The following is a 24750-nucleotide window of genomic DNA, read 5'->3' on the forward strand; positions in this document are numbered from 1 at the left end:
CTATCCGGAATTTCAACTTCTTCCAAAGTTGGACTAGGTCTTATGGTTTTGCCCAGGGTGTCTCCAAGAAGGGGTATTTCCGGGGTATCAATCTATCGCTCACCTGGGCATGCCGTCTCACAATGCCAACCCTACCTATGAAGAACGCTACACATTTCCGGGGTCTACGTGAACAGATCGCTTCATAGGCGACAAATGGAGTCTACGTGCGAAAGATTGGTTTTCCGTACCTAATGTGCATGAATACCCGTGGACATATATATTTGTGGATCCAGGGCTGTGCCCATCTCATTTTACAGCGGTTACTTGGAAGGTCCACGGATGCTATTACCTACATCAAGTATCTAGTCGGGAGTCTATCTACTGCCAAATACCCTTAAACAGACATTAGTTAGCACATATATGTATACGTAATCACCTGATTGTGAAACGATCAATATATATCCGAGATAGGACGCACTCTCTTATATTTCCTTGGATGTGAGCAGCCTCAGGAGGCCGATGACACACAAAATTGAGGCTCAGCGGCCGCGGTATCTTTGTTCTGCAGAGCATACCTGAAGCACCATATATTAATTAGTGTAGTTGGTTATTCGGTATCGTTGGTACCCTTGTGAATTACGCAAAGAGGTTTAGCGGGTTTTTGTTTTTGCTAGCAAATTCTCACTGCTTTGTTTTTCGTACTTGTAAAAGATTATGCAATCCCCAATATCAATTGGCCGGATGGTGTAGTTGGTTATCACGTATCGTTAACACCGATAAGGTCCTGGGATCGAGCCCCAGTCTGGTCATTTCTTTTTGCTTTTTTTTTTTCCGTGAGCCATTTTTACTTCATACGCATCTGCGTGGCAGTAAATTAGTTATTTACGTACTGCTTACTGCTTGCATAATGTGGCTGGCTGAAATACGATCTATTTATGGCATTGCTCAGGTGATCTTCTCAGCCCGAGTGTAGCTCGAACTAAAATAGGATGATCTTAGAGTCTTGGACCGGACAACCTTCAAATTGCCACTCGAACCAGAGACGGCACTAAATCCATTCAAAACAATTCAATTATCGTGTATGTCTAAGATTGATGATTGTTCTATCTAGGAGCCGACGGTGTTGTTCAGAAAAGAGGAAGAACCCTATTGACACGTCTCAATATCTAGCCATAACGTTATGTCACGTAGCCTTGGATGACTTCAAACCCTTGGAGAACAAATTTAATAGCCTGACTATAGAAATATGAACAGATGCCCTTACCTAACACACTCTCGCAACATGCCACTCGACTTATCAACTCTTTTCCACATCTTCATTGCTAGAAGAAGCCGTTGGCGTCACACCAGCGTCCGCAGGAACGAATCCGTATTGCATAGCAGCCCGCTCAATATCCTCATTGGTGAGAAATGGCAGTTCCTTTGCAGCACGTACATAGCTGATATTCTCTGAATATCCCTTCGCAAAGATCACATCGATCTCTTCCAGCGATCGGCCGGCAGTCTCAGGATAGAAAAAGTAGATGACGGGGAAGAAGCAAGCGTTTACGCACGCGAAAAACAAGTACGTACCCCAGCCAATATTTCGTACCATAATTGGTGTGACCATCACAATAAGAAAATTGAAGGTCCAGTTGGTGCAAGTTGATAGGGCATTTGCTTTCGCACGGGTCTTAATTGGCGAGATCTCTGCGGGATAAAGCCAGGGAAGAGGCAGCCAGGTTGCCCCAAAGGAGGCGATGTAGATGAAAAGACCGAGAGCTGCGCCCTTTGCTGGTCCGGGTGTACCGGGGATCAAGCAGGCGAATGTCAAGACCATTGACAGGCACTGTCCAACAGTGCCGCTGAGGAACAGCTTACGCCGGCCGACCCTTTCAATCAAGAACCAAGACATACAGGCGAAGATCGAGTAAACGATCATGTTAACGCCACCTAGAATCATTGACATGAAATCCGTTTGGTTGAGAGATTTCTTGAAAAGGACTGGAAGGTAGTAGATGACAGCATTGCATCCACCAATTTGTTGGAAAAATTGAGAAGAAGACCCGAGAAGCATACGTCGGAAATGTTGCGTTTTTCCGCCCGTAAAGACGGCAGACATGGGCGTGGACTTTGCTGCTTGACCCGAACTATATAAATTAGTATCATGGATTCAATGAAGCGAAATTTTGGGAAAAACTGATTCTGGGGCAAGTGTAAGGTAGAACATACGCTCTGATTGAATCCAAGATGATAGTCTTTTGAAGCTGGACATCAGGGTGGGATATCTCTTGAGCAGCAAGGGCGGCGATAATAGTCTCGCCCTCCTCATATCTTTCCTGAATAAAGAGCCAACGGGGTGATTCCGGAAGAAAGAACATTCCGACGATAATAAGCAGACCGAAAACAATCTGGAAAGCGATTGGAAAACGCCAAGTAAGATCTGGAGAACCGTAGGAAGCCCCAAAGTCAATCCAATAAGATATAAGTGTACCGATAGCGACTGTACTTCCTTCGATACAGATCAGAAGACCACGGTTGGAGGATCTCGAGCACTCGGCTTGATAGGTCGGAATAGTCGAAGTATTCATTCCATTCCCAACACCTGTCACAACTCTGCCCACACAGAATTGGGCCAAGGGGACATGGCCTTTAACCGCAGTGACCTGAATGATTACGCCAATCACCATAATGGTTGCGCCGAGCATGATTGATTTGCGCCGTCCAAGCCAGTCGCCAAAAACCAAGCTAAAAACTGCACCTCCCAGGCATCCTGCAAGACATTTAGTTATATTGCTAGATTTTGTGACTTTGAAATGTACCTAGCTCGTAGATGGCAGTAACCACACCCTGCATGGTTGAATTGTCCTTGGTGGCGGTAAAAATATCATTGAAGGGGTCGGCATCGATGATACTACTCATGACACCCTCTGTATACAATAGATCATGTGAGTACTCTTCGGGGCGAATTGAATTTGGTAAACATACGGTCATAGCCAAACAACAGAAAACCCATTGTGGCACAAGTAGTCACGGCTCTCATGAGCCATTTACCAGACAAGCCGGCGAACTTAGGGGAAGACATGTCAGGCCAATATTTGGTCCAATTTCATCCAGATCTTGTGTTAAAATGATGTGATAACCCTGCGCGCCAAAGAACGGCTTCATATAGCATATATTTGGAGCAAGATGGACAAAGAAAAAAAAAATCAAATACTCAAACCGCCACGGAATACCCCGTATTTATGTCCACAAGACCCCAGACACATGTGGGGGTTTGGTTTGAGAATGGGGCTCATTAGGACATTGCACTATGAAAAGTTGACCTTGGGTTCAGAAACGTATTAACACCTGCATACAAACCGCGTCTAAGGGGTGCAATATCTTAGCTTGCGTCATGGGCTGCTACTGTGCCTCAAAGGCGACAGGCTGATTGGATCAAATAGCAACCGCCAATATAGCAGCGTGTCTTGGCCATCCAGCCAAGACGTGGGCTCGGGAAAAATTGCATGGCGCCGTGGCGGGATCGTAGCGCCATTAAATGGGAAGAAGGCTTGCTCTCAAGCTAAAGGAATTGATTGTTTTGTGACTTTTGTATACGGGAGTTGCGTGAAATTACACAGGAAGTAGTTTGATGTGCTAGATGCCTGTTAGGCCTTGCCTGTCGAGGGTGGAATATCAAAGACGGAAATTGAGGTAGATCAATGTTGCATCACCAGGAACATAGCCTCGTAGCAAGATGTCATGCCGATCATCATGAGCATCCAAGCCAAGAGGTTGCTTTCAGTGGAAGCGATGAGACTTGGACCCTATAAGTCAAATGAGATTGATGAAAATGGAAGGTTCAGCGAGGACTAATCAGCACAGTGTGGCTTGGCTTGGGTGGCACCGCACATGCTGGTTGAATCCTTCTCGGGGGGAGTGGTGGCCCCGAAAGTTGGAGGTCCTTGGCCACCCTTGGCGCCGAGGGTCCGCCGAGGCTCGCGCCTGCTCGACTCTGCGGCATATTTACCCGGAACTAAATGGATTGTTCCACTCGAGGGGTTTGTGCGCATCCTCCACTTTGCTTTGCATGTATTGCGTCCCGAACCAGCAAATAATTACGCTTGGGTTTATTTCTTGATAGACAGGAAACACCATAAAGCCATTGGAATATGTCAATTCGCTCATATTGTGGATGAATTGTATTTGCTTTGATAAGTAATAGGTACAGCCTATTCGAACGACTACTCTTCAGAAGCCTTAGGCTGGTCTTGGGTTGGGGCACCTGGGAAGCGACTGCCCTTGTCCTTGACCTTCTTTACTTTCTTTTGCACAACTGGGGGCGGGTAGGCTCTCAAGGTAATCTCCTGCCATTCTGGGGAGGCTTCGTAGGCCGCCTGTATGGGTGCCATAAGGCTGACAAGACCGGCTGCCACAGCAGGCTTAAGAAGCTGTGGTGTTAACTATAGAGGGGTTAGTTATCACGACATATGATGATATGGAGATAAGGAACATACGATATCATTCACATAGTCCTCTTTAAGTTGCTTGATATCAGTGTAGATTAATGGCTCCTGTTCTCTTCGCTCGACGATGAACTCCTCCTTGCCCTTCAGTTTAGCGGCGGGTAGGAGAACGGATTCGACAAGTGCAATAACTCCGTTGTCTTCAGCGACCCGAGGGGCTGCTTCCGCTTTGCGGATCTTCTTCGAGATGCTATCAGCAGAGTCTAGAAGATCAATTTTGCTATCTGTTGGATATTAGTACTTATAGCAAAATTTTAGCAAATATCATAGAACAAGACTTACCTTCAATGCTAGAACTCATCTTAGCACCCTTCAATCCGCTGATCATAGGGTTAATAAGATGCGCGCGCTAGATTAATCTGTTAGATATGGGCCTCTTGAAGTACGTAGGAGACATACCTTCCGGTAACCGAGCTTAGGTAGCCATTCTGTAGCAGCGACAAAGAGTTTCCTCTGGTCCATACCTCCGAACTGGCAATCAACCTTCAGATGCTCTTCGTCGAGGACCTGAAGCACCGGGTACAGAAGGCCACTCAGAGGAGCATTGTCGGTTTGCTTGACGACCTCCGCGCCAGCCTTCTTAGCATCGGACTCGGAAATCAAGCTGGACAGGCGGTACACGTCCATAACGTATTCGGGGCTCTTTTGGTAGGAGCTGCCAAGAACGAACTCCAGCTTTTCAGTGGGGACGCCGACAGATTGGAGGATTGCCGTGATAATCTTCTGGTAGTACTGGGCACGGTTCTCGACAAGCTCAAGCGGCGCCTTCAGGTTATCAAGGAAGCCATGGATATCAGCGAGCAGGACGACGACGTCGCATTGGGCGCGGAGCAATTGGGCAATCTTCAAAGCAGCGAGGAAGTATCCGACGTGTGGTCTTCCGGTAGTGGCCGTTCCTAATGTCAAACAAAGGTTAGTCAGGGTATAAATGCCTATATATCTACACTGACTCACCCCAGTAGATACGCGGGTTGCGGCCCTCTGCGAGGATACCCTCAATGATCTCGGGGTTCAAAACCTCCGCGAGGTTTTCGCGGATGAGGTCGAATCGTTCTTTCGCTGTCAATTCCATTGCGACGGAGTATGAAACTTGTGAGGGCAGGGAGAGGGAAAGCTGGTGGGATGGTGGGATGGTTTTCTCAAGTGGGACCGACGGATTAATATTTGATCCGAATGTAAATTTGAGTCAGAAGGTGGAGGCGTACGGTCAAAAGCGGCAGAACCACGCGATTCTGCCGGCGATTCAACCACAGACCAATCAAAATGTAGGAAAGCCAGGCGGTATAAGCAGGGGTGTCAATACTGGCGTCATATAAGGGTCGTCTAGATATGATTTGGACAAGGATTCTTGAGTCACAGATGACTCAGTCTTGGTGGAATGATTTTTTCAGGAGTATGTATCTAGAAATAGCTAAATTGGTAACAACATTCAAATCGTGCTGATACTCGGAGGTTTCCGAATTTCCGCGATTCATCGAAGTTTCCGAAGTTAATCTATAGTCTGGGAATCAGAATCTATCTATGAGGAATTATCATTTGAACACAATGTATATGTGGTCTAAGAGTATAATAAGGGTATTAGGGAAGATGCATTGTCTGCATTTCAGAATAATATCATAGAGTACACACCCAGGTAGGCTACACGTGCGCTACCCGTTGTTTCTGACAAGCAATGACGACGATATGCATATTATTCGACTTACCGCAGCCAAATTCATGTCACGCTAAAGATAATCCTGCCAAGGGTATTCGGAGTTGAATACTTTCAAGGTTCAGAGGAACCTCGACTGTGACGTTTTCCCCACACTCCTCAGTTTCCCAAAGTAAACAAGAGGTCAATGACATGTAAGCCATCTTGTTTGGGATCAAGTCCCCGGAGAGAAGTAAAGCCAAGAGAGATCCTGTATTCTGCCTTCTTATACGCGGGATGATATACGTGCTGAGTCTATAGGTGCATTTAAGTAAGCTGATTCGGATTTCCTCAAACAATTTTGCTCAGTCCTCACCATTATAGAGACGTATTTTATAGTCCAACTCAAATTTACGGTCTGAGCTACCCGTATTTGTCAAGTGACCATATTGTCCGGGCAAAGCAGTGGTCTTTGTATATGGGTGGCATTTACAGCATCCAAGAATCTCTGTACAATACTGTACCTAAATCATAGTGTGTGATCAGAGCCTAGACCGGAAGCTGCTGCAAGAGCTGGCTCAGCTAGCAGCTCAATAAGAATTACTGATAAAGGCGGTGCTGAAGGGTATCTTGCCCCCGGCCTATCGGGATACCCCGTCACAGCGAAATAATTTGTAAACATAAGCACCAAGAAAAATGCGAATTCTGCCTATTATCTTCAGAAGCTAAAGGCATCACCTCAACAATTTTTCTTTTTTTGCCAAAGTTGGTAAACAATTACAAATAATACATACCCTGCAGAATTCCCGGGGTGGATTTTTCAGCTGAAAGGGCCCAGGAAAAATATGAACGGGAAAACCAATGGAAGGAAAAGTACACGCCACACTGTAAGCCACGAACTGAGAGTCAGACTGGTGTATGTCAGAAAGAGAGTAATATTTAGCAAGAGTATCCACATACAGTGATACGCTAATATGGAATAGGAATAGCGGCGAACTAGTAGTTAAAACGAACTGACGCTAGTAATTCTGAAGTTAACAAACTGTACGGAGTATTTCTACCCAATGCTCGGTAATCCATGCCACTTTTCGAAAACCACATAGAGCAGTGGATCCGTGCTAACCTTGACTGGACAACGCTATTGACTTGGCGGAGCTGAAATGTTTGACAGCTGAACAGGTGCCAACGGTGGATATCCACTGTCATGGATTTAATAGCCTCTCGAAGTCCACCTTTATCTATTTCGGTTCACCTCGAACACGAAACACTGTGAGGACATATACAGAATGAGCGTGAACGTTTTCGGAACGATTGTGGATCCAGCGGTCACACCTCTTCACGGAGGAGAGTGCGGGAAGCGTCTTATACCACATGTTATTGACGCGACGGCCAGCGCAACTCCCGATGCCGAATGTTTCTCAATCCCACGGACGAACGGCCGTCCCGGCGATGGTTGGAAGATCATAACCTGGGCTCAGGTCGCTAATGCCGTCAACTATGTAGCCCACATGCTCATTAAGAAAGGCGGCAAGCCACCACCCGGAACGTTTCCCACTGTCGCATACATCGGTCTAGAGGATCCGCGGTACACAATCTTTGTGGTCGGCGCAGTTAAAGCCGGCTACCAGGCTTTGTTCATCTCGCCGCGTAACTCGGTCCAGGCCCAGCTAAACCTATTCGATAAGACCGATTGTAACCTTCTCTACCATGATTCTCAATACGCCTCCTTGGTTAAGCCCTGGGTAGACGGGCGACCAGGCATGGAGAGTGTGGCCATCGCACCATGGGATGAGTGGGTTGCCGAAGATGTCGTGCCAATCCCATATCTTAAGACTTTCACTGAGGCCGAATGGGACCCCTATGTGGTGTTGCACACCAGCGGCAGCACCGGCCTTCCCAAGCCGGTAGTCATTACGCAGGGCAAGCTTGCCTTAAACGACCTGCACCGGGCAGTCCCACCGTATGAAGGCAATTTGCCATGGCTACCGACGTGGACAAGCTTTGAGAATAGCCGTTATCTCCTCATCTTCCCTCTATTCCACACTGCAGGCATCATGACCTCAACCTTGTGTGGCTTCTACTATAATGCACCGATTGCGTTCCGCGATCCGTCGATGCCGATCACCGCCGACAATGTGACCGAGTGGTTGCAGAACTCAAATCCAGGGTGGACGCTCATGCCCCCAGCTACCCTGGAGCAGATGTCGCGCTCGCAGGTCGCCATAGATGAGCTGAAGAAGCTCAACGTTGCAGGATTTGCCGGAGGTTAGTGATGCACGGGTGTTGTGATGAACTGCGCTAACGAATGTTGCTTTTCGCTGCAGGTAATGTAGCTCCGGTCCCGGCCAATCACTTACTCAGTGAGGGAGTTCACTTGGTCAATGCCATAGGTTCAACTGAGTAAGCGGTGTCAAGATAACTTTCGCGCCGGAACATGCTGGCTGACAACAAACAGATACATCTATATGACCTACTACTCACAGCCCGATCCCTCCCTTTGGGCGTGGTTTATCGTCCCGACAGAGATGATAGGTATTGATTGGCGACCTTTCGGCGATGGTACTTACGAGCAAGTCATTGTCCGTCGGGATAAAAATCACCCCGGGCTGCAGGCCTGCTTCTATGTCTTCCCTGAGTTAGACGAATTCAGCACAAAGGACCTATACCGGCCGCACCCAACTCTGGCTAACCACTGGACCTACGTGGGCCGGGCCGATGATATCATTGTCTTCTCAACTGGAGAAAAGCTCAACCCGACGACTATTGAAGGCGCCGTCATGGGTCACCCGGGCGTCCTCGGCGCGCAGGTCGTTGGCACCAAGCAATTCCATGCTGCCTTGATCATCGAGCCGGTCCAGCATCCCGAGACTGAGCAAGATAAGCAGCGGTTCATTGATGACATCTGGCCCATCATTGAGAAAGTAAATATTGATACGGTGGCTCATGGCCGGATATCCCGCGAATATGTCTTCTTATCGGACCCAGAGCGTCCCTTCCCCCGTGCAGGCAAGGGTACCATCCAACGTGCCATGACGGTCAAGGTCTACGAAAGCGATATTGAAAAGATCTTCGATGTTAGCCGTGACGTGTCTGCCCCCACAGTCGACCTTGATCTCTCATCCCAACCGGCTTTTGTCAGTGGGCTGTGCGCCGCGATACAGAGCGTGCTCCAGTTGCCTACGCTGGGCATGGATGATGATATGTTTGCTGCGGGTGTCGATTCGCTCCAAGTGATTCAGCTGGCGCGGATTCTTCGCATCAGTCTAGCGGCAGCTGGTGTGCAGTTCAGCGAAGCTGCCCTTGAGCCGCGTACCATTTACACCTACCCCACAATCGCAAAGCTGGCGGAGTTCGCTTACACCCTTGTGTCGTCCTCCTCTGCCGCAGCCGTGACTGATGAGACTGCAGCCTGCCGCGCCCTTGTGGACAAATACACCCAAAACCTCCCGAGCCCCATTCCTAACAAGCCCGGCCCCGCTGACGAAGGTCAAGTCCTTATCATCACTGGTACCACCGGCACAATAGGCTCCTATCTACTAGACATAGCCCTCGCGAATCCTCATGTGCGCCACGTCTTCTGCCTCAATCGTGCTGCCGATGGCCAGGCCCGCCAGACAGAGGCGAGCATATCCCGGGGCCTATCGACGGATTTCACGCGAGCCGAGTTTCTGCAAGTTGACCTAGCCGAGCCGACACTCGGGCTGACGGCTGATATCTACGACCGACTTGCACGGGAGGCAGACCGCGTGATTCACAACGCTTGGCCTGTCAACTTCAATCTTTCAATCGCATCCTTCGAGCCCCACCTCCGCGGAGTGCGCCACCTAGTCGAATTTGTTGTGCGCGCCCATAAGAATGTGCCAATTACCTTCATCTCCAGCGTAGGCACGGTGGACCACTGGCCCACGCCGAACGGAGTCGTGCCGGAATCGGCACTTGAAGACTGGTCTCTTGCTGGAACAGGATACGGTCAGTCCAAGCTCGCCAGTAGCATGATCCTTGACGCTGCTGCTGCTTCATCTGGCGTGTCGCGCACCATTATCCGTGTGGGACAGGTCGGTGGCCCACGTGGTGCGCAAGGCCAATGGAATCCACAGGAGTGGGTACCCAGCTTGGTTCGCAGCTCCGTCTACCTCGGGCTCCTACCTGAATCCCTGGGCGTGATGGGCCACCTGGGCTGGGTGCCCGTGGAGGATGTTGCTAATGTGGTGCTGGAGGTATCTGGAGTGACCGCCCGCATGTCTGTTGAGGAGCTCAATGGGTACTTCCATGCGTTGAACAAAAACGTCACCGACTGGCCAAATCTGTTGCCCACTTTGCGCGGGTTCTACGGCGAGCGGATTCAGCGCATTGTCCCACTGAAGGAGTGGGTGGATGCTCTGGAGAAGAGCCAGGTGCATGCTGGGGATGTGGAGCAGAATCCTGCGGTGAAGCTGCTGGACACGTTCCGGGCGGCCGCTGCAGGCACCGGATCGGCGTACTCGTTTGCGACGACCCGAACAGAGGAGTACAGCTCGACGATGCGGCAGATGGAGGCTGTTTCGCCCCAGTTGATGAGGCATTGGTGTGAGCAATGGAAGTTTTGAGCATGCGTTCATGAAGCTTCAATCGAAGTACCTGAGATGAGTATGACCGACTGCTGAAAAGTTAGCTAAGACAACACCCTGGCCAAGGATTGAGTTCTGCGACGATGGCAAATTGTTATAGACCAAACATAAATGATTTAGAGAAGTTTAAGAATTATGACAATGCATGACACACTCATTGTATTTCAATGTCAACTCCAGGCGTCATTCCGCCCCTTATCTCTTCAAATATATATACATAAGAGACATTCCAAGGTTGCTATTGTGACTACGAAAAGCCAGCATATGCGCAACAGAGACACACAACGCAACATCTATTGGGGCAACCCTTTTCAGTCTTTTACTTGTGGGATTGCAACCTTCCCCTTGGTCACAAATCGAACCCCCGTTTAACGCGCTACATTCCATTATGCTATGTTATAATTCATGCATAATTCAGCACAGCATGGGAATACTGTATCGGTGAAAAAAGGTAGAATGATTCAGGGATATCAATCCGGCTTATAGATGTGATAACAAAATAATCTGCTGAAGTTCGCAGATGGTAGCCATTCCCTTACATACTCCAAGTAACCCCCTTACAGCCGCGCTGACGGGTTATCAGTCGTCTCTTCTTTCTGCATGTCCTTCGACAGATTTTTACTGGCCCAGTCAGCAATAGCCATGTTAGTGACCATTGGGTTCACGCCGCTAGCACTGGGGAAAATCGACGCATCGATCACATAAAGCCCCTTCGTGCCCCAAACCTGGCATTCAGGGTCCACAACACCCTTGGCTGCAGTGTTAGCCATTCGGCATGTACCCATCTGGTGCGCACTGGAAAAGAAAGCTTTCTCCACATTTAGCGGCGACTTCTGACGGAGTTGACCTATCCATTTCTGGAATTCCACATTGTTTATACCCTCATCTATTCCGTCGGGCCCTGAAGCCTCTTCGGATCGATAGAATGGTGGCATATCTGCATAAGAAGTGTGGTATTCCTTTGCACCAGAGACGTATGCAATTTTCGCACTGGCGATCAATGCTTCCAGGCCACTCTGTCGATCAAATGCCGAAGGCGTGTACTGTACACGAATCCTTCCATCAACCGGGTCTGGGTAGACTCGTCCAGAATCTCGATCCCGGGTGATGGAGATGAAGCTTGTCATGTGGCTAAGATTGGCACAAAACATTTTATAATCGAGTCCATCACGCCAGGGGAAAGTTGGTAGATACATTGGCGGTAGGGTGACGGTTGCTTCGACCTTGGCACCGTGACCATGGCCATCGAGGTTTTCGAATTCCTTGACCAAGGTGGTCAGTGCAGAGCCCTCCCAGGGTCGAATCTCTTCATCAAAGATGGCAGCTCCAAAAAGCACTATGTAAGAGATTAGCAGATTTCATCCAAAAAGTCGGTGGAAATACCTACCTGGGTGCAGATGAAGGTTTCGACCGATATTCCAATTTGTCAAGCCACTGCGAAGAAGCAAAAGAGGGCTATTGAGAGTGCCACATGACACAATCACTTTCTTCGCCTTGATCACAATCTTCCGTTTCGTAGCATTACCCTGCTCCGGAACGAGATAAGAGTCCCTCGGAGTCCAGGTCCCTTCCACACCAGTGACAATCTTTTCTTTATTGAGTATTCCACCTTTTTCAGTAAAGGTGATCTTGTCCGCCTTGAAACCTTCCATGAAGATTGCACCAGCCTTAGCCGCATCCGCCAGCCAGGTTTCGGTGGGCCCCTTCTTTCCCGCCGCGGCGCATCCCATTGTACAATACCCACAGTAGTGTTCTTCATCACCAGTATTCTGCGGAACGATCTCGGTAGCATACCCGAGCTTTCGAGCACCCTCTAGGATGACCTGATTTTGCCGATTGTGCTTAATGTGCTTCGAGTCAACACCCATTCGGTCACAGACGCGGTCCAGAGAGTTCTGGAACTCGGCCGAGGTGAAGAAGGGCAAGCCCGAATCAGCCCATTCCTTGCGTACAAAGGCTTGAGTTTGCAACGAACACGCCCAGTTGATCGTGCCGCCACCGCCCCAAGTTGAGCCAGCAAAGAGTGCAACCGACGCATCATCAGTGAGAGCTGAGCCCGCCCCCTCATACAAATTCACAAGGCCTTTACTGGTTTCCATGGGAAAGTATTTTGATGGGTAGTGGTATGACTTTTCGACGACCAAAACGCGGTGACCGGCTTCAGCAAGATTCTTAGCTGTGACAGCACCACCACAGCCACTGCCGATGATAACCACATCTGTTTCAATGATCTCCGGGTCATTGCTTGGAGAAAACTGCAGAAACTCGTACTCAAAGCCATCGGCGGGCTTCCCATGCATGGGAACTCGAGGGATTCCCACAGCGATCGGCAATGTAGGGCTGGAAACCATCCATGTCTTTTTAAACATGGCCAACAAAGACCTGTGAATGAGACGAATTGGGGGCAATCGAGATGATCCCCACGCTGTAAAAATTTGCTCGCGGACTTTCAGTGGTTGGTTCTGAACTGGAATCATCGAACCAGTCAGGAGAAGAGCACCCGCACGGGTACTAGAGGATCATTAGCATTCAAGATTCTCCTTCGGGGGAAAGCAGTACCTACTTAAGAACATCCAATATCATGCAGAGCCCTTTCCGGCCCTCTTCATGAACGTCATTTGCAAAAAGGCACTGAAGACCATCTCTGAATCCTCGGAGAGACGAGGCATTCTCTTGCAAGTAGAACCTGGCCACATCTGTAGCGTTAGGTACCCGGATATTTGCCGCTAGTTTCGACACTGCAGATTCAAACTGCCCATCTGTGACGTTTTTCTGGTTAGGCGAGGCGTCTGCACCAACACGGACAGATGGTATGACAGTATCAGCCAAAGCCAGAAGGGTCTCCCACTGAAGATCAGTCAAAATTTCAGTTGAAGGCACTGGAGGGACTGGGGCTTCTAGTGGCATGTAGGAAGGCAATGCCTGCAGTTCTGCCATGTTGGTATTTGTCCAGAAGGACAATCACAATGCGTCTGTGCTTGTAAGGTACAAGAGGTCAGAAAAAGTCCGACTGTCCGTTGTGCTGATAATTCGATCACAATGCCAGAAGAGGTGTGAAGGAAAGAACAGGCAGAGAAAAAGAAATAAGTAGAATATATAGAAACAGCCCAGTCGTACTTGGCCATTCCTGGAATGGAATCTGTGTTTTTTTATACCGGTGAAAATATAGATTACGGGAGTGGAAAGTTGCTCCTTGAGATGCCATCCTTATTTTAAGGAGCTAATATATAGATATTTTTTATTAGAGAATTATATATTCCATAATCAATTTCATAAATAAACAAATAGAAAGACTGATTCAATGAATATTGGGCGATGAGCTTTGTAGTGGGATGCACCTTTCGCGAAAAGTGAAGCGTAAGTCATATCTACGGAATCAAGATTGCACAGATCTACATACTTTGTTTGCAGTATGTGTTTGTGGAGCTTCGGATATGGCCGGCAAACTGCTGGCAAAGAAAGCCATGTTTCTAAAGTGGTGAGGTTTGGCGTTCTTTTCCGCCCCCTTTTAGCCTAGTTCAATGGTTCGCCGAGAGGCTGGCTGAAACGATGCCTTACTAGTAACCACTAGTCTCCTAAGACTAAAATTGAACGGCTGAGAATCCACATCAAGATACGCGGTCAGTAGCGAGATAACTTTGTTGTGTCAAAAAACTTAATGACTCGAAACGGAACTCTGCATTGCTGCCGTCTCGTCAAACTTCATGATGAACTGTTGAGGTCTCAGGTGTTTTGGCGAAGGCTGAGCTGAAGCCGCTAGGCATGCTGGCTGTGCCTTTAATCTGGCCACTGAGGAAGAGAAGAGACCCTTCTCGCCAACAAACCCACGCTAGCCACGTCTCGGTTCCTCCGGGTCGTCTAAAAAATCCCAAGTCGCTTTAACCCCGCACCCCCGTATGTTCCCACCGCTCAGTCGTGAACACCTCCATCTTACACCCTGATGATTGATTGCACACTACGAAATTCTGACGTGGGTCCCTCTTCTCAGATGCTGATTTTCTTCAAGTAAATTCGTGGTCGAGATCGAGACTTTTAAATCTGGTCTGCATCATATTGATTGAAAATATATACGGTACAGAATTTCAAGTGTATCAAGCAGGTAGTATTGATAGAGGAAGCAACTTTGAAGGCTGTACATTGGATTTAGGCAGGCTATTTAGAGTACACATACTCATTGTTCAAAAAGAAAAATATAAAAATAAACAAAGACGAAAATAAAACAAAAAGAGAACACTAGCCCTGGGTCTTACCGGCATCACCGAAGGCCATCACAAGATGATAGTACAAGTGTTCACCCGGCGCAGCCAATAGCAGTTGGAATGGAGAAATTTTCATGTATGAGAGGAAACAGAGGATAATTGATGGGAAATTCGACTGATAACGGTATACTAGTCTGGATTTGGGCTAGCGGCTTCAAGCCAGCTAAAACACACTACAACTAGTAATTTTGAGTACGAAATCTCAAAATGATGTGGCTTATACAAACTGATCTGTACGGTGGCTGATGAGAGGTCGCACAGCCTCATTATATGATAAGCTAGTCAACTGATTCGGCCATTTTCCCAATACTTTGTAAAACAGAAACTATTTCCAAGAGCTGTTGACCTACTTCGGGATATCTGTTCCGCACCCATGAGAGATTCTGCATAGAACATGTCGAATTGAAAGAAGACTACGCGTATTTACAAGAGGACGACCGGCGGCCACAGCTTATATTTATCAATAAAGAAAGCGCAACATCGATCTCTTGTGCATATTTTGCCAGAGCCTCAATTACAAGTATTTCAGTTTGATTTCATACCTTTCCCATGGCAAGAAGACTCGACACATCAGTAAGTCCCTTGGCTATATTGCTAAATATAATCATGATTACATAGTATGAAACATTTTGAGAAAGTGACCTAATCGTACCTGAAGATGATCCTCTGCTCATGTCACGTGGCCTATAACCACTAATGGATATATCTTGCTCTGGGCGAATTCGAGTTGTTCTTTCCGGTTTACTTACAATCATCGCCCGACCTGTCACTGAGGATTAGCACTGTGATATAATTTTAAACACTGGGCAATATCTACCATCCTCGTTAGTCTTCACGTTGCCGTGTTCCAGTCATTAAGCGCCATTTTATTAGGTGTGCGAGATACTAACCCTAAAACTGACAGAAGCGAAAAGAACTTCCGATCATTAGACGCCCTACACGGTCGTCTCTGCTTCGGGGTTTGAAAAATGTGGCATCGACGGGCACACTTCAGTTTTCTAGTCCTCAGTCGCCCAACTCGCCAGGAACGATGGCCGCACGGAGTAAAGTACCGAGTTCCTCCGACATTGTCGCTGTTTTAGAAGCAAGAGTTTTTTATGATAAACAGATGGACCATTTCAGACCAATAGATCACACTAATTCCTCCGAGATTGCGCACGCATCGTTTCGCGTTGGCAGGGGTTGGAATGCAGCTGGACCCGCTAACTTGTGGGGGCCAAAATGACTCCCTGAACAGTGATATTCTCAACAGATTTCAATGGCTTACGAAGATAATTGTAGTGCAGAATATGCTGGACTAACACACTAAGGTGTCCGAGTGAGAGCAAGCTGTTTTACGGAGTACTCATAGAGAGGAAAAAAGTATGGCATTGTGATTCATCCACACTCAACACTCATGGTGTGCGCATGATGGTGGGTGAAGCACGGCGCTAATGTACAGCCTTAGAGCCGGCAGGCGCGACTAGCAGCAAAAAAGCCTGCTTCAGAATGTGGGGTCCTTCGTTCATAACAAATTGTCTAACCCCCTTGTGACCAGGCGTTTTCTTCTCATCGACGGTCAGGATCAACCTTAGCTATACCTGTCAGAAAGCAGACACATTAGGATGGCTGTGCCAACTTCTGAATTCACCTTCTCGATGAGCGCACGATCCGCAGTGGAGCTCACCCCTTCGTCGTCATCTCGAGACAGCAGTAGCGAAGGAAATTCAGTTTGGACCCCGCAAACCCCGACTTCGATCCCTTTATTTCAGAGTTTGAGTCTGAACGATTCCTCAGACACAATGCACACCCCTAGATCTAGACCAACAAGTGGATGGCTAAGCCCGGGTAGCTCGCCCTCGACTTATGGACATCAGCATAATGCCTCTCCAAGTCCAAGACCCGGGGTTCTACCTACATCACATGGTAGGCAAGCTTCCCAAAGGACTCGTTCAGTATTTTCCAGCTCTACGCGAGCCTATGAAAATGTTCCTGGAGCTTTTCCTGCCTCGAGTGCTGGAGAGGAAAATCCTATTTCCGGGAATGATGCCACAGGAGACGAAGAAATCTCAGATAGCGATGAAGGTAGCGATGATGATGAAAGAACCGAAGCTCAGACAGTTGATATCCGCGAAGAGCCCCTTCCTGCTGCCCCAATTTATAATCATCGGCTACAGGATAGTCTGAAAGAAGTTAAAAGCGAATTGGCTTCTCTGGCCGAAATGATGGGACTCTCTGAGTTGAACCAAGATCATTCTTCTGCTCTCCATGCCCTGTTTGAAAAGACTAAGAAAATGAGCATGTTTGAGTATCCAGTGACTCGAACCGTGGGCTTTATTGGTGACTCTGGCGTTGGTATAGCTTTCTAATCGCTCATTCTGTTGACTTGTATATTGATGTTTGGCTAGGAAAAAGCTCTTTGATTAATTCATTGCTTGATCAGCAGAGCCTGTCACGCTCGGTATGTCTCATCTTTCCAATTCATCTCTTAGGTACATCACGCAGCTTTGTTGATATAAATTTACAGAGCAGCGAAGGCTCGGCTTGCACCTGCGTCGTGACTGAGTTTCGACATGTTGATGACAACCACACCGGACCTTTCACCATTGAAGCTGACTTCATGTCTTCAGAAGAAATGAAAGACCTTTTAGGAGAGCTGCTTACAACTTTCCGTCAGTTCCACGTCACTCGATTCTGCTTGGAGTTGAACACGCACGAGGATCAGATTAAGTGTAAAGCTCAAGCTGAGAAAGCCTGGGAAACCTTCCGGTCTTTGTTCAGTGATCAACCCGGTTTAACGATGGAGCACCTTTCCGAAGACTACGAAGGCGCTCACTCAAGTCTTCTTGCACAGTTAGAGCGATGGGCCTCTGCTGGCTTAGCACACCGACCTGGTGGGCTTGATGCAACTGAATACTCTGTCATTGCTGGTGATATCGAGGAGTGCAGAGATACCCTTGATATGCTGACTGGTAGTAATTCTCCTGAAGGTAGACCGGCGCTTTGGCCATTCATAAAGTTGATCAGGTTTGTGAGCTTTCCTCGGAAGCAGTATCATTTCTGATGTCTTTGCAGAGTATATCTCAGATCACCCATTTTACGAACCGGCTTAGTATTGGCCGATCTACCTGGTACGCACCAAGCAATCCATCGGTCCTCTTGTCACAGTCAGGATCTGGGCTAACCTATACTAGGCTTCAGTGATCTGAATTTTGCCAGAGTTCGAGCGACCGAGCGGTATCTTTCTCATAGCTGCGATGAAGTTTTCGTTGTGGTCGATATCGGCCGTGCCTGCACAAACCCGTCGATCCAAGACATTTTGCGAAGATGCAAAGATGGTCAGCCGCGACGAATTATTTGCACAAAGTCGGAGGTATCGGCAGCCGCCCTTCAGATAGGAATTTGCTCACTGACTCGTCTCTCAAGGACAATTCTCCTGAAGAATCTTCTCGCGGAGATAACGCCCATTCTCGTCGAGTCAAGGAATTGCATAAAAATCTCCAGGCTGTCCGGCAGAAGATTCAATCAACTGAGTCCAGAGCCAGACGAACATCTAATGCAAGGCAAGCAGAGTTGGCGGTCAAGCTATTTGAGCTACGGTAGGTTGCTTATCCCAATGTGCAATAGTCCTGTGGGCTGAATATGCAGTAGTGAAAGGGAAACGAAAATGAATTTCGAGTGAGTCAATTTTGCACGATACTCGGGTTGATGTCGGCCTGCTAAATCATTGTTTAGTATGCGGAAGCTTCTCACCACTCATCGAAACCTCCAGGTAACAGAAGGTCTCCTTGCAAGACACCCAGATGTCAAGGTCTTTTGTGTTAGCAACACACTCTACTCCCAGTACCGCTTTAGCAGACACAGTGAGGAAGAAGCATACGTTGATCTTGCGGGAATTCGGGAGCTGCGCCGCTACTGCCAATTAGTACCATCTGCCGCACTGATGCGCGCAACATCAGAATTTTTGAATCATCAAGTGCCAGCTCTGCTTTTATCTTTGCGTCAGTGGGCTTTGTCTGGCACGGACTCTGTCACAGGTGCAAATGCCGCTCTCCTGCGGCAGGCTCTGGAAAATGCGCAGGATATTTTCCATAGGGTATTTCTAGCCCAGAGTGGTATACTAGGCCTCGATTAGCCTATGACAAGATCTGAAATTTTCTGATTTTTCATAGGGACTCATTTCTAATCAGGGACTGGCTCATGTCTTGCGCCGGGGCTTGGTTGGTCTTCATAACGAATGCATTACCGGCATAATTCGTGAGTCTATTCACCATGTGAATTCTGTTCGACCTCTAATAGAAGTCTAAGGGCAATCTTTGACTCCCTGGACGGCCGGAAGTATTCAGATCAGCCGGGAATGGGCAGGAGTAGGTTTCTTCATAAGAATTTCTGACCAAAAGCTCCGGCCCTAATTATATTACTAGTGGTCCCATGCGACGTATACCGCGTTTTGTCGGCATTTTGGAGAACATAGGACCGATGCTGTACCTGAAGGTCGTTGTTGGAATGATGATTTACTCCGACCAGCGCAGGATCAGCTCATCTCTAATTGGGACAATATACAGAATTGGCTACATCTGCAGGAGGAAATCTTGGAGAGAGTCACTGGCGCTGTTTTTGACCAATGTTGCAGAGAAATCGATGGTAAGTCATCCTTGTTTTGGGTGATAAAACGCATCACTTAACAGTTTCAAATAGCGCATATTCATCTTGCACCGCGCGCGCTCGAGAATCTGCAACGAAGCATGGATGTCAGGAAGCAATGTGTCGAAGATCATTTCTGGAATTCCATGCAGAAGATCAAACAAATTTCAGAGTATGAGTCCTCGCTCATGGATAATCGCAAGCACTATTCTTACTAGATTTCAAGGAACACAAAACGAGACATGGCTTTCGGTCATGCCAGCTCGTATATTTCAGGCCTGATGCAGCCTGCATATGCCAGAATCAACCAAGAAGGAGGTTTGTCAGAACCTTGACATTTGTACTCCAATTATTAATCATTTTGTAGGCACGGGAAGTGACAGACGCCGGAAGAAGATCATGGAGAATCACCTAACACATTCGATGCTTTTTGCAAATCTCTCTAGCATAGCTAGAAGAGAGTATAAACAAGCAATTGATGAGTGCTTCGATGACCTACAGATGAAAGTCACCGAGGAAGTAGAGTGTATGGTGAGAGACTTGAATGCGGTAATTGCGGTTGAAGGTCGTCTTTCAGAAGCGGAAAAAGCGCCTGCAGTAGCCGAGGCCCTGAACTGTCGCTTCCAGGGGACCGAGGACATTCTACAAAGGGCTAGGGCCATTGTACAAGAGCTCAACGGGGAAGACTGAAGCGCTGGGGGGCGGGGGCCATCCAAAGTATACTTGCCGTGATCATTATTGTCGTTTTCATGAACCAAATTTGGAAGCTATTCAATATGCGTAGCTACCAAGATGTAAAATCAAGAGTCCACAGTCCCTTACGGTTACATGTTCAGCTGAGCTATCATGCCTAGTCTAAAGTTAAATAGCTAGGAAGTTTATGCAAAGGAAATCATAAGATTCAGATGTAAGGAAATGTATATCATATCAACATACACATTTGGTAAGCCGAGTCATTGACACTGCTCTGCTAAGAAATGTTTTCACTCCAGCCATTATTAGCACCACACTCCTAATTTCGGGAATCCCTCCTCGCCGATCAGTTCAACACATATGGAGGTTGATCTTCAGGTGGAAAGGATCAATCTGTTGCATCAGCGTTATTGGAATCGCCCATTGCGACATTCAGTCCTTTTAAAATCCATGACCAGATAGGATTTTCACTCACTTAACACCAAGCAGAGGACTCTATACAAAGTACCTATAGAAAACATGGTAAGTATTAAATCCGTGGATAGTAGGTGTATATATAGACAGAACTGTGGGTCAGATGTACAATTTATCAGCTCGGTCATCATGATGTCAATCAAGCTCTAGTACTATAGGCTCAGTTAGCCGAGCCCATTTCCACTAGATTGTAGATCTGCCGCCATGCTGATATCAGATAAGACCGATCAGATAATCGATGAGCAAAAGGCTCGGAACCTTGGATGAAAATAAGTCTTAATGGATTGACCTTGGTCGACCATGGAAATCCTTCCGGTTGCAGGGACCGGTCGGACCGTGGCGGTAGGGTAGTGTACTCGGCCCCCATAAAGTTTGTCTTGCTTCCAACCCAATCACGTAAAAATACCTCATTGATGATCCATCTGATACCTGTTTAGGTAGGTAATTGGGGATTAAATGGCCTTATAGAGGGATTCTGTATGGGGGCCAACGCGTTCAAAAGAAACGAGAAGATCAATTGCGGCATTGATCCACTTAATTGTACTGTAAAAAGGTCAAGAGTACGGAGTAGAGACAATGAGAGAAAGCTACGGCAATCGATTGTTAACCAAAATTTCTCCACCAAGTCATTTCCATAAAAGGAAGGGATCGCATGCTATTATTCCCGTGATCCTATAACCCGAGATCGGCAGACCATATGCCACCTTGAAAGTTCGGAGTCGCCGGTGATTGGAAGTCAATTATGGGCCAAAAGCAACTCAAGAAACCCTGTTTTAATTATCTGATCCCGCCACACTCCGACAAGACTCCGTACGTCGCAGAAGACGAATGAAAAAGAAAGATGTGGAGACCGTTCCAGAAACCGAGTTAAGCGCGAATTCGGGACGTCTCCATTTTGGACCCTTTTCCAAATCATATGCATAGAAAAAGGCTGATCGTCCCCTCCTTGCATTTTCTTGTTCAATCTTTCGCTTTACCCGTCCTGGTGTTCTATCTCACCTATAGATAATCGGGACACCGTTCACCGGAAATTTTCAAGTTGTCACCGACAATATGGGTGTCGTCGACACTATCCGGGGCCGAGATGAAAATGGTCGGACTTCGAAGCCGTTTCTCCCACCAGATTATGAAGATGAGACTATCAAACAAGAGCCGCCTGCAAACGACATTACGGATCTCCCGGGTGAAGAATCTTTAGAATGGCACGATGAAAAGGAGGTCCAGGCACACCCCGACCAGATCAATCCGAATGCCGATATTGGTCTTCAGAAAGCCGAGGCTGCTGCATTAGTCTATACGAAGAAGGTTGTGTTCGGCATATATGGGTGGTGAGTTGTGGTTTAAAGAGAAAAAAGGGGTCTTCCCCGCAACGGATTAGCGCTAATCTGCGACCAATCTGATTAGGATTTGGGTCTGCTATTTCATGTTGGCTTTCCACCAGACCATGTTGACAAATTTGTCGCAATATGTCTTAGGCTCTTTTAATGCCGCCCCACAGGTCACTACAGCCTATATCACCTCGGCCATTGTGGGAGGCGTGTTAAAACTACCGCTAGGAAAGACCCTGAATTTGTGGGGCCGTGCCGAGGGTCTCTTTGTCTCGGTAGTGATCTATCTCGTTGGTATGATCATTTTGGCTGCATGCAATGGGCCCAGCTCGTTCGCTGCCGGATACACATTGTATTGGGTTGGCTACTACTTCATCTATCTTATTCTGGAAATTTTCATTGCGGATACCACTGGGTTGCGTAACCGAGCCTGGGCCTTTGCTTTCTCCACAACTCCATTCATCTGCACCGCTTTTACTGCGCCATTGGCGGTGACTTCTTTTATTAAGACATCGGGGTGGCGCTGGGGATTTGGCGTCTTTGCCATCGTGCAACCTTTCGTCTTTATCCCTCTGTGCATTGTCTTTAAGATCTACGAGAAGAAAGCCCAAAAATTGGGGTTGTTTAAGAGGGAACCAAGTGGCCGGACCATTTTGCAATCTATCATTCACTATATCCACGAGTTCGATGGTATGTTCATCCCTTTGACTATGTTTTTTTCCCTTTTGATCTGGCTAACAATACAATTGCGTTCAGTAATTGGTGCTTGCATCATCATGGCTGCGTTCATTCTCTTTTTGCTGCCATTCAGCTTGACATCATATGGCCTTGCCGAATATTCCAGCGCCAAGTTTATCGCCATGCTTGTTATTGGATTCTGCCTCTTTCCGGCCTTCGGTATCTGGGAAAAATACTTTGCTCGGAAGCACTTCATTCGGTGGGAGATCTTCAAAAATCGCTCTATCGCTGGTGCTTGTCTGCTCAGCCTTGTCTTATTCTTCAACTTCGACCTATGGGACACATATTTCCAAGCATTCCTGCTCGTTGTCTATGACCTCGGCTACACGAAGGCTGGTTACCTGATGCAGACCTACAATGTCGGCTCCTGCTTCTGGTCCGTGGTGATGGGACTGTACATCTATAAAACCAAGCATTTCAAGTGGGCATGTTTATGCTTCGGCTTGCCGCTTATGATGCTTGGGTCAGGTCTCATGATTTACTTCCGTGGTGCTGATCAGAGCATCGGATATATCATCATGAGCCAAATTTTCATTGCCTTTGCTGGTGGTACTTTGGTCATTGGAAACGACATGGCCGCCATGGCGGGAGGTGACCGTGAAGGCATTCCGCTAGCACTATCCCTAATCAGTTTGTTCAATAATGTGGGAAGCTCGATCGGGTATGCAGTTTGTGCCGCTATTTACAACAACACCTACCTTGGGGCCCTCCGCAGTCATCTACCTGCGGACCAACAAGCTAATGCTGAAGCGATCTTCGAGGGTAGCTTTGTTACTCAATTGAAGTACCCAGTTGGATCTCCGGTTCGCGAAGCCGCTGCCTATGCTTGGGGCTACTCGCAGCGAATGAACTGCATTGCGTCCACCTGCATCCTGGTTTTGGGTATTCCAGCTATTCTTCTGTGGAAGAACTTTAATGTCGACAAGAAGCAAGTGAAGGGTACTGTTATATAATTTGCCCCTATATTTCTCTGGAGGGCCGAGGTATAGAAAGAGTGTCAGTGTATAGTTACAATTTCCAAAAATTGATGTCGCAGGTCCCACGGAAATGGATGGCCCATGAATCACCTAGTGAGCAGATCCCGAAGGTTCCGAAGGTTCCGAAAGGGAGAGACAGCGGCGATCTGATTGATCTGAGATCCACTCAAACCGCCGAACCGGTTAATTTCTGGAACACATATTCTCGAACTTCTGGTATTATATTCATTGATCACCTTCAATTGGTGATGCCGCACATGACTGATATTCCGCACGAATCTGTCGTGGCTTATCCGGTACCCGAGCAGCGAAGCAGTATTAACGGGAGGAAGATGAGGGAGCCTCATTAGATAAAAGAGCTTTCGGTGAGGCAATTCGCTGAGATATATCTAAGCTTTAGATGCCAAGTGGTCAGTCGGCATAAGATGGGAAGTAGGTAGGTCAGGAAATCTCGAATGATCCAGCCATCAATCCGAACCTAATTCGAATGCCCCCGAGGTATCTAGCAATGTGTATTGCCAGGTGCTAAGCTCAGATTAATGGAAAGATAAGAACAAAGTTCGAACAGTAGTTGGAATATACGAGGTCGCGCTTTAATACAGACTTATATTTGGACTACTAAGTGGTGGGTCTCCTTGCTGAAGCTGTTATTGGCTTGTCGTACCAAAAAATATATTGATTAGGTGCGCACAGGTATACATACTGTTTCTCAATAGCAGACCTCAGTATCTATAGTAAATCGTAGCTACCTATTGGCCCCCAATAGACAAACTGAATACTGTTTCAGTAACCTGTCACGTTAGAGATTTGAATCTTGTGGCTGAGAGTTGGGGGCCATTTGGCTGCCTCGACCCGACCATAGACGACCACCAGAGATCAAACAATTTTGGTCAATACAACTTCTTCTCTCGCACGGCTTCTTGAATGCATATGATATGAGATATGAGCGTCG

At 47.5% G+C, this 24750-nt stretch overlaps 6 protein-coding genes across 6 annotated transcripts; 3 read left to right on the forward strand and 3 right to left on the reverse strand.

Moving 5' to 3' along the window:
- Positions 1-1279: 1279 nt before the first annotated feature.
- N7503_009780 (hexose carrier protein) lies at positions 1280-3046 on the reverse strand (the record flags this gene model as incomplete). The annotated part of the gene is made up of 4 exons (XM_057069326.1): positions 1280-2111; positions 2194-2734; positions 2784-2891; positions 2950-3046. 4 exons carry the CDS (start codon positions 3044-3046, stop codon positions 1280-1282), a joined length of 1578 nt encoding a protein of 525 aa, XP_056915937.1.
- Positions 3047-4105: 1059 nt separating this feature from the next.
- N7503_009781 (tyrosine--tRNA ligase TYS1) lies at positions 4106-5589 on the reverse strand. The gene is made up of 5 exons (XM_057069327.1): positions 5424-5589; positions 4869-5365; positions 4752-4818; positions 4461-4693; positions 4106-4406 (listed from the first exon to the last, which is right to left on the reverse strand). Exons 1-5 carry the CDS (start codon positions 5539-5541, stop codon positions 4188-4190), a joined length of 1134 nt encoding a protein of 377 aa, XP_056915938.1. The 5' UTR covers positions 5542-5589; the 3' UTR covers positions 4106-4187.
- A 1796-nt stretch (positions 5590-7385) lies between these two features.
- On the forward strand, positions 7386-10685 carry N7503_009782 (acetyl-CoA synthetase-like protein; the record flags this gene model as incomplete). The annotated part of the gene is made up of 3 exons (XM_057069328.1): positions 7386-8364; positions 8424-8499; positions 8555-10685. 3 exons carry the CDS (start codon positions 7386-7388, stop codon positions 10683-10685), a joined length of 3186 nt encoding a protein of 1061 aa, XP_056915939.1.
- Positions 10686-11263: 578 nt separating this feature from the next.
- N7503_009783 (GMC family oxidoreductase) lies at positions 11264-13643 on the reverse strand (the record flags this gene model as incomplete). The annotated part of the gene is made up of 3 exons (XM_057069329.1): positions 11264-12042; positions 12094-13217; positions 13270-13643. The coding sequence occupies 3 exons, from the start codon at positions 13641-13643 to the stop codon at positions 11264-11266; spliced, it is 2277 nt and encodes a 758-aa protein (XP_056915940.1).
- A 2926-nt stretch (positions 13644-16569) lies between these two features.
- N7503_009784 (uncharacterized protein) lies at positions 16570-20278 on the forward strand (the record flags this gene model as incomplete). The annotated part of the gene is made up of 14 exons (XM_057069330.1): positions 16570-17299; positions 17353-17405; positions 17472-17971; positions 18020-18075; positions 18139-18317; positions 18371-18543; positions 18596-18622; positions 18680-19040; positions 19117-19201; positions 19253-19311; positions 19369-19588; positions 19643-19760; positions 19815-19906; positions 19956-20278. 14 exons carry the CDS (start codon positions 16570-16572, stop codon positions 20276-20278), a joined length of 2976 nt encoding a protein of 991 aa, XP_056915941.1.
- Positions 20279-21808: 1530 nt separating this feature from the next.
- N7503_009785 (uncharacterized protein) lies at positions 21809-23774 on the forward strand (the record flags this gene model as incomplete). Its single annotated transcript, XM_057069331.1, has 3 exons — positions 21809-22083; positions 22160-22773; positions 22840-23774. 3 exons carry the CDS (start codon positions 21809-21811, stop codon positions 23772-23774), a joined length of 1824 nt encoding a protein of 607 aa, XP_056915942.1.
- Between the last annotated feature and the right edge of the window lie 976 nt (positions 23775-24750).

Source organism: Penicillium pulvis (assembly GCF_028828015.1).
Source record: "Penicillium pulvis strain IBT 33274 chromosome Unknown scaffold_8_segment0_segment0, whole genome shotgun sequence".
NCBI lineage: Eukaryota > Fungi > Ascomycota > Eurotiomycetes > Eurotiales > Aspergillaceae > Penicillium > Penicillium pulvis.

What these genes read in the sequence shown, in the direction of transcription:
- N7503_009781 (XM_057069327.1), bottom strand. Translation starts at nt 5,541, where the DNA reads ATGGAATTGACAGCGAAAGAACGATTCGACCTCATCCGCGAAAACCTC. An exon ending in CAACCCGCGTATCTACTGGG is followed by an intron (nt 5,366 to 5,423) that starts GTGAGTCAGTGT and finishes GTTTGACATTAG; the next exon opens with GAACGGCCACTACCGGAAGA. An exon ending in GATGAGTTCTAGCATTGAAG is followed by an intron (nt 4,694 to 4,751) that starts GTAAGTCTTGTT and finishes AATATCCAACAG; the next exon opens with ATAGCAAAATTGATCTTCTA.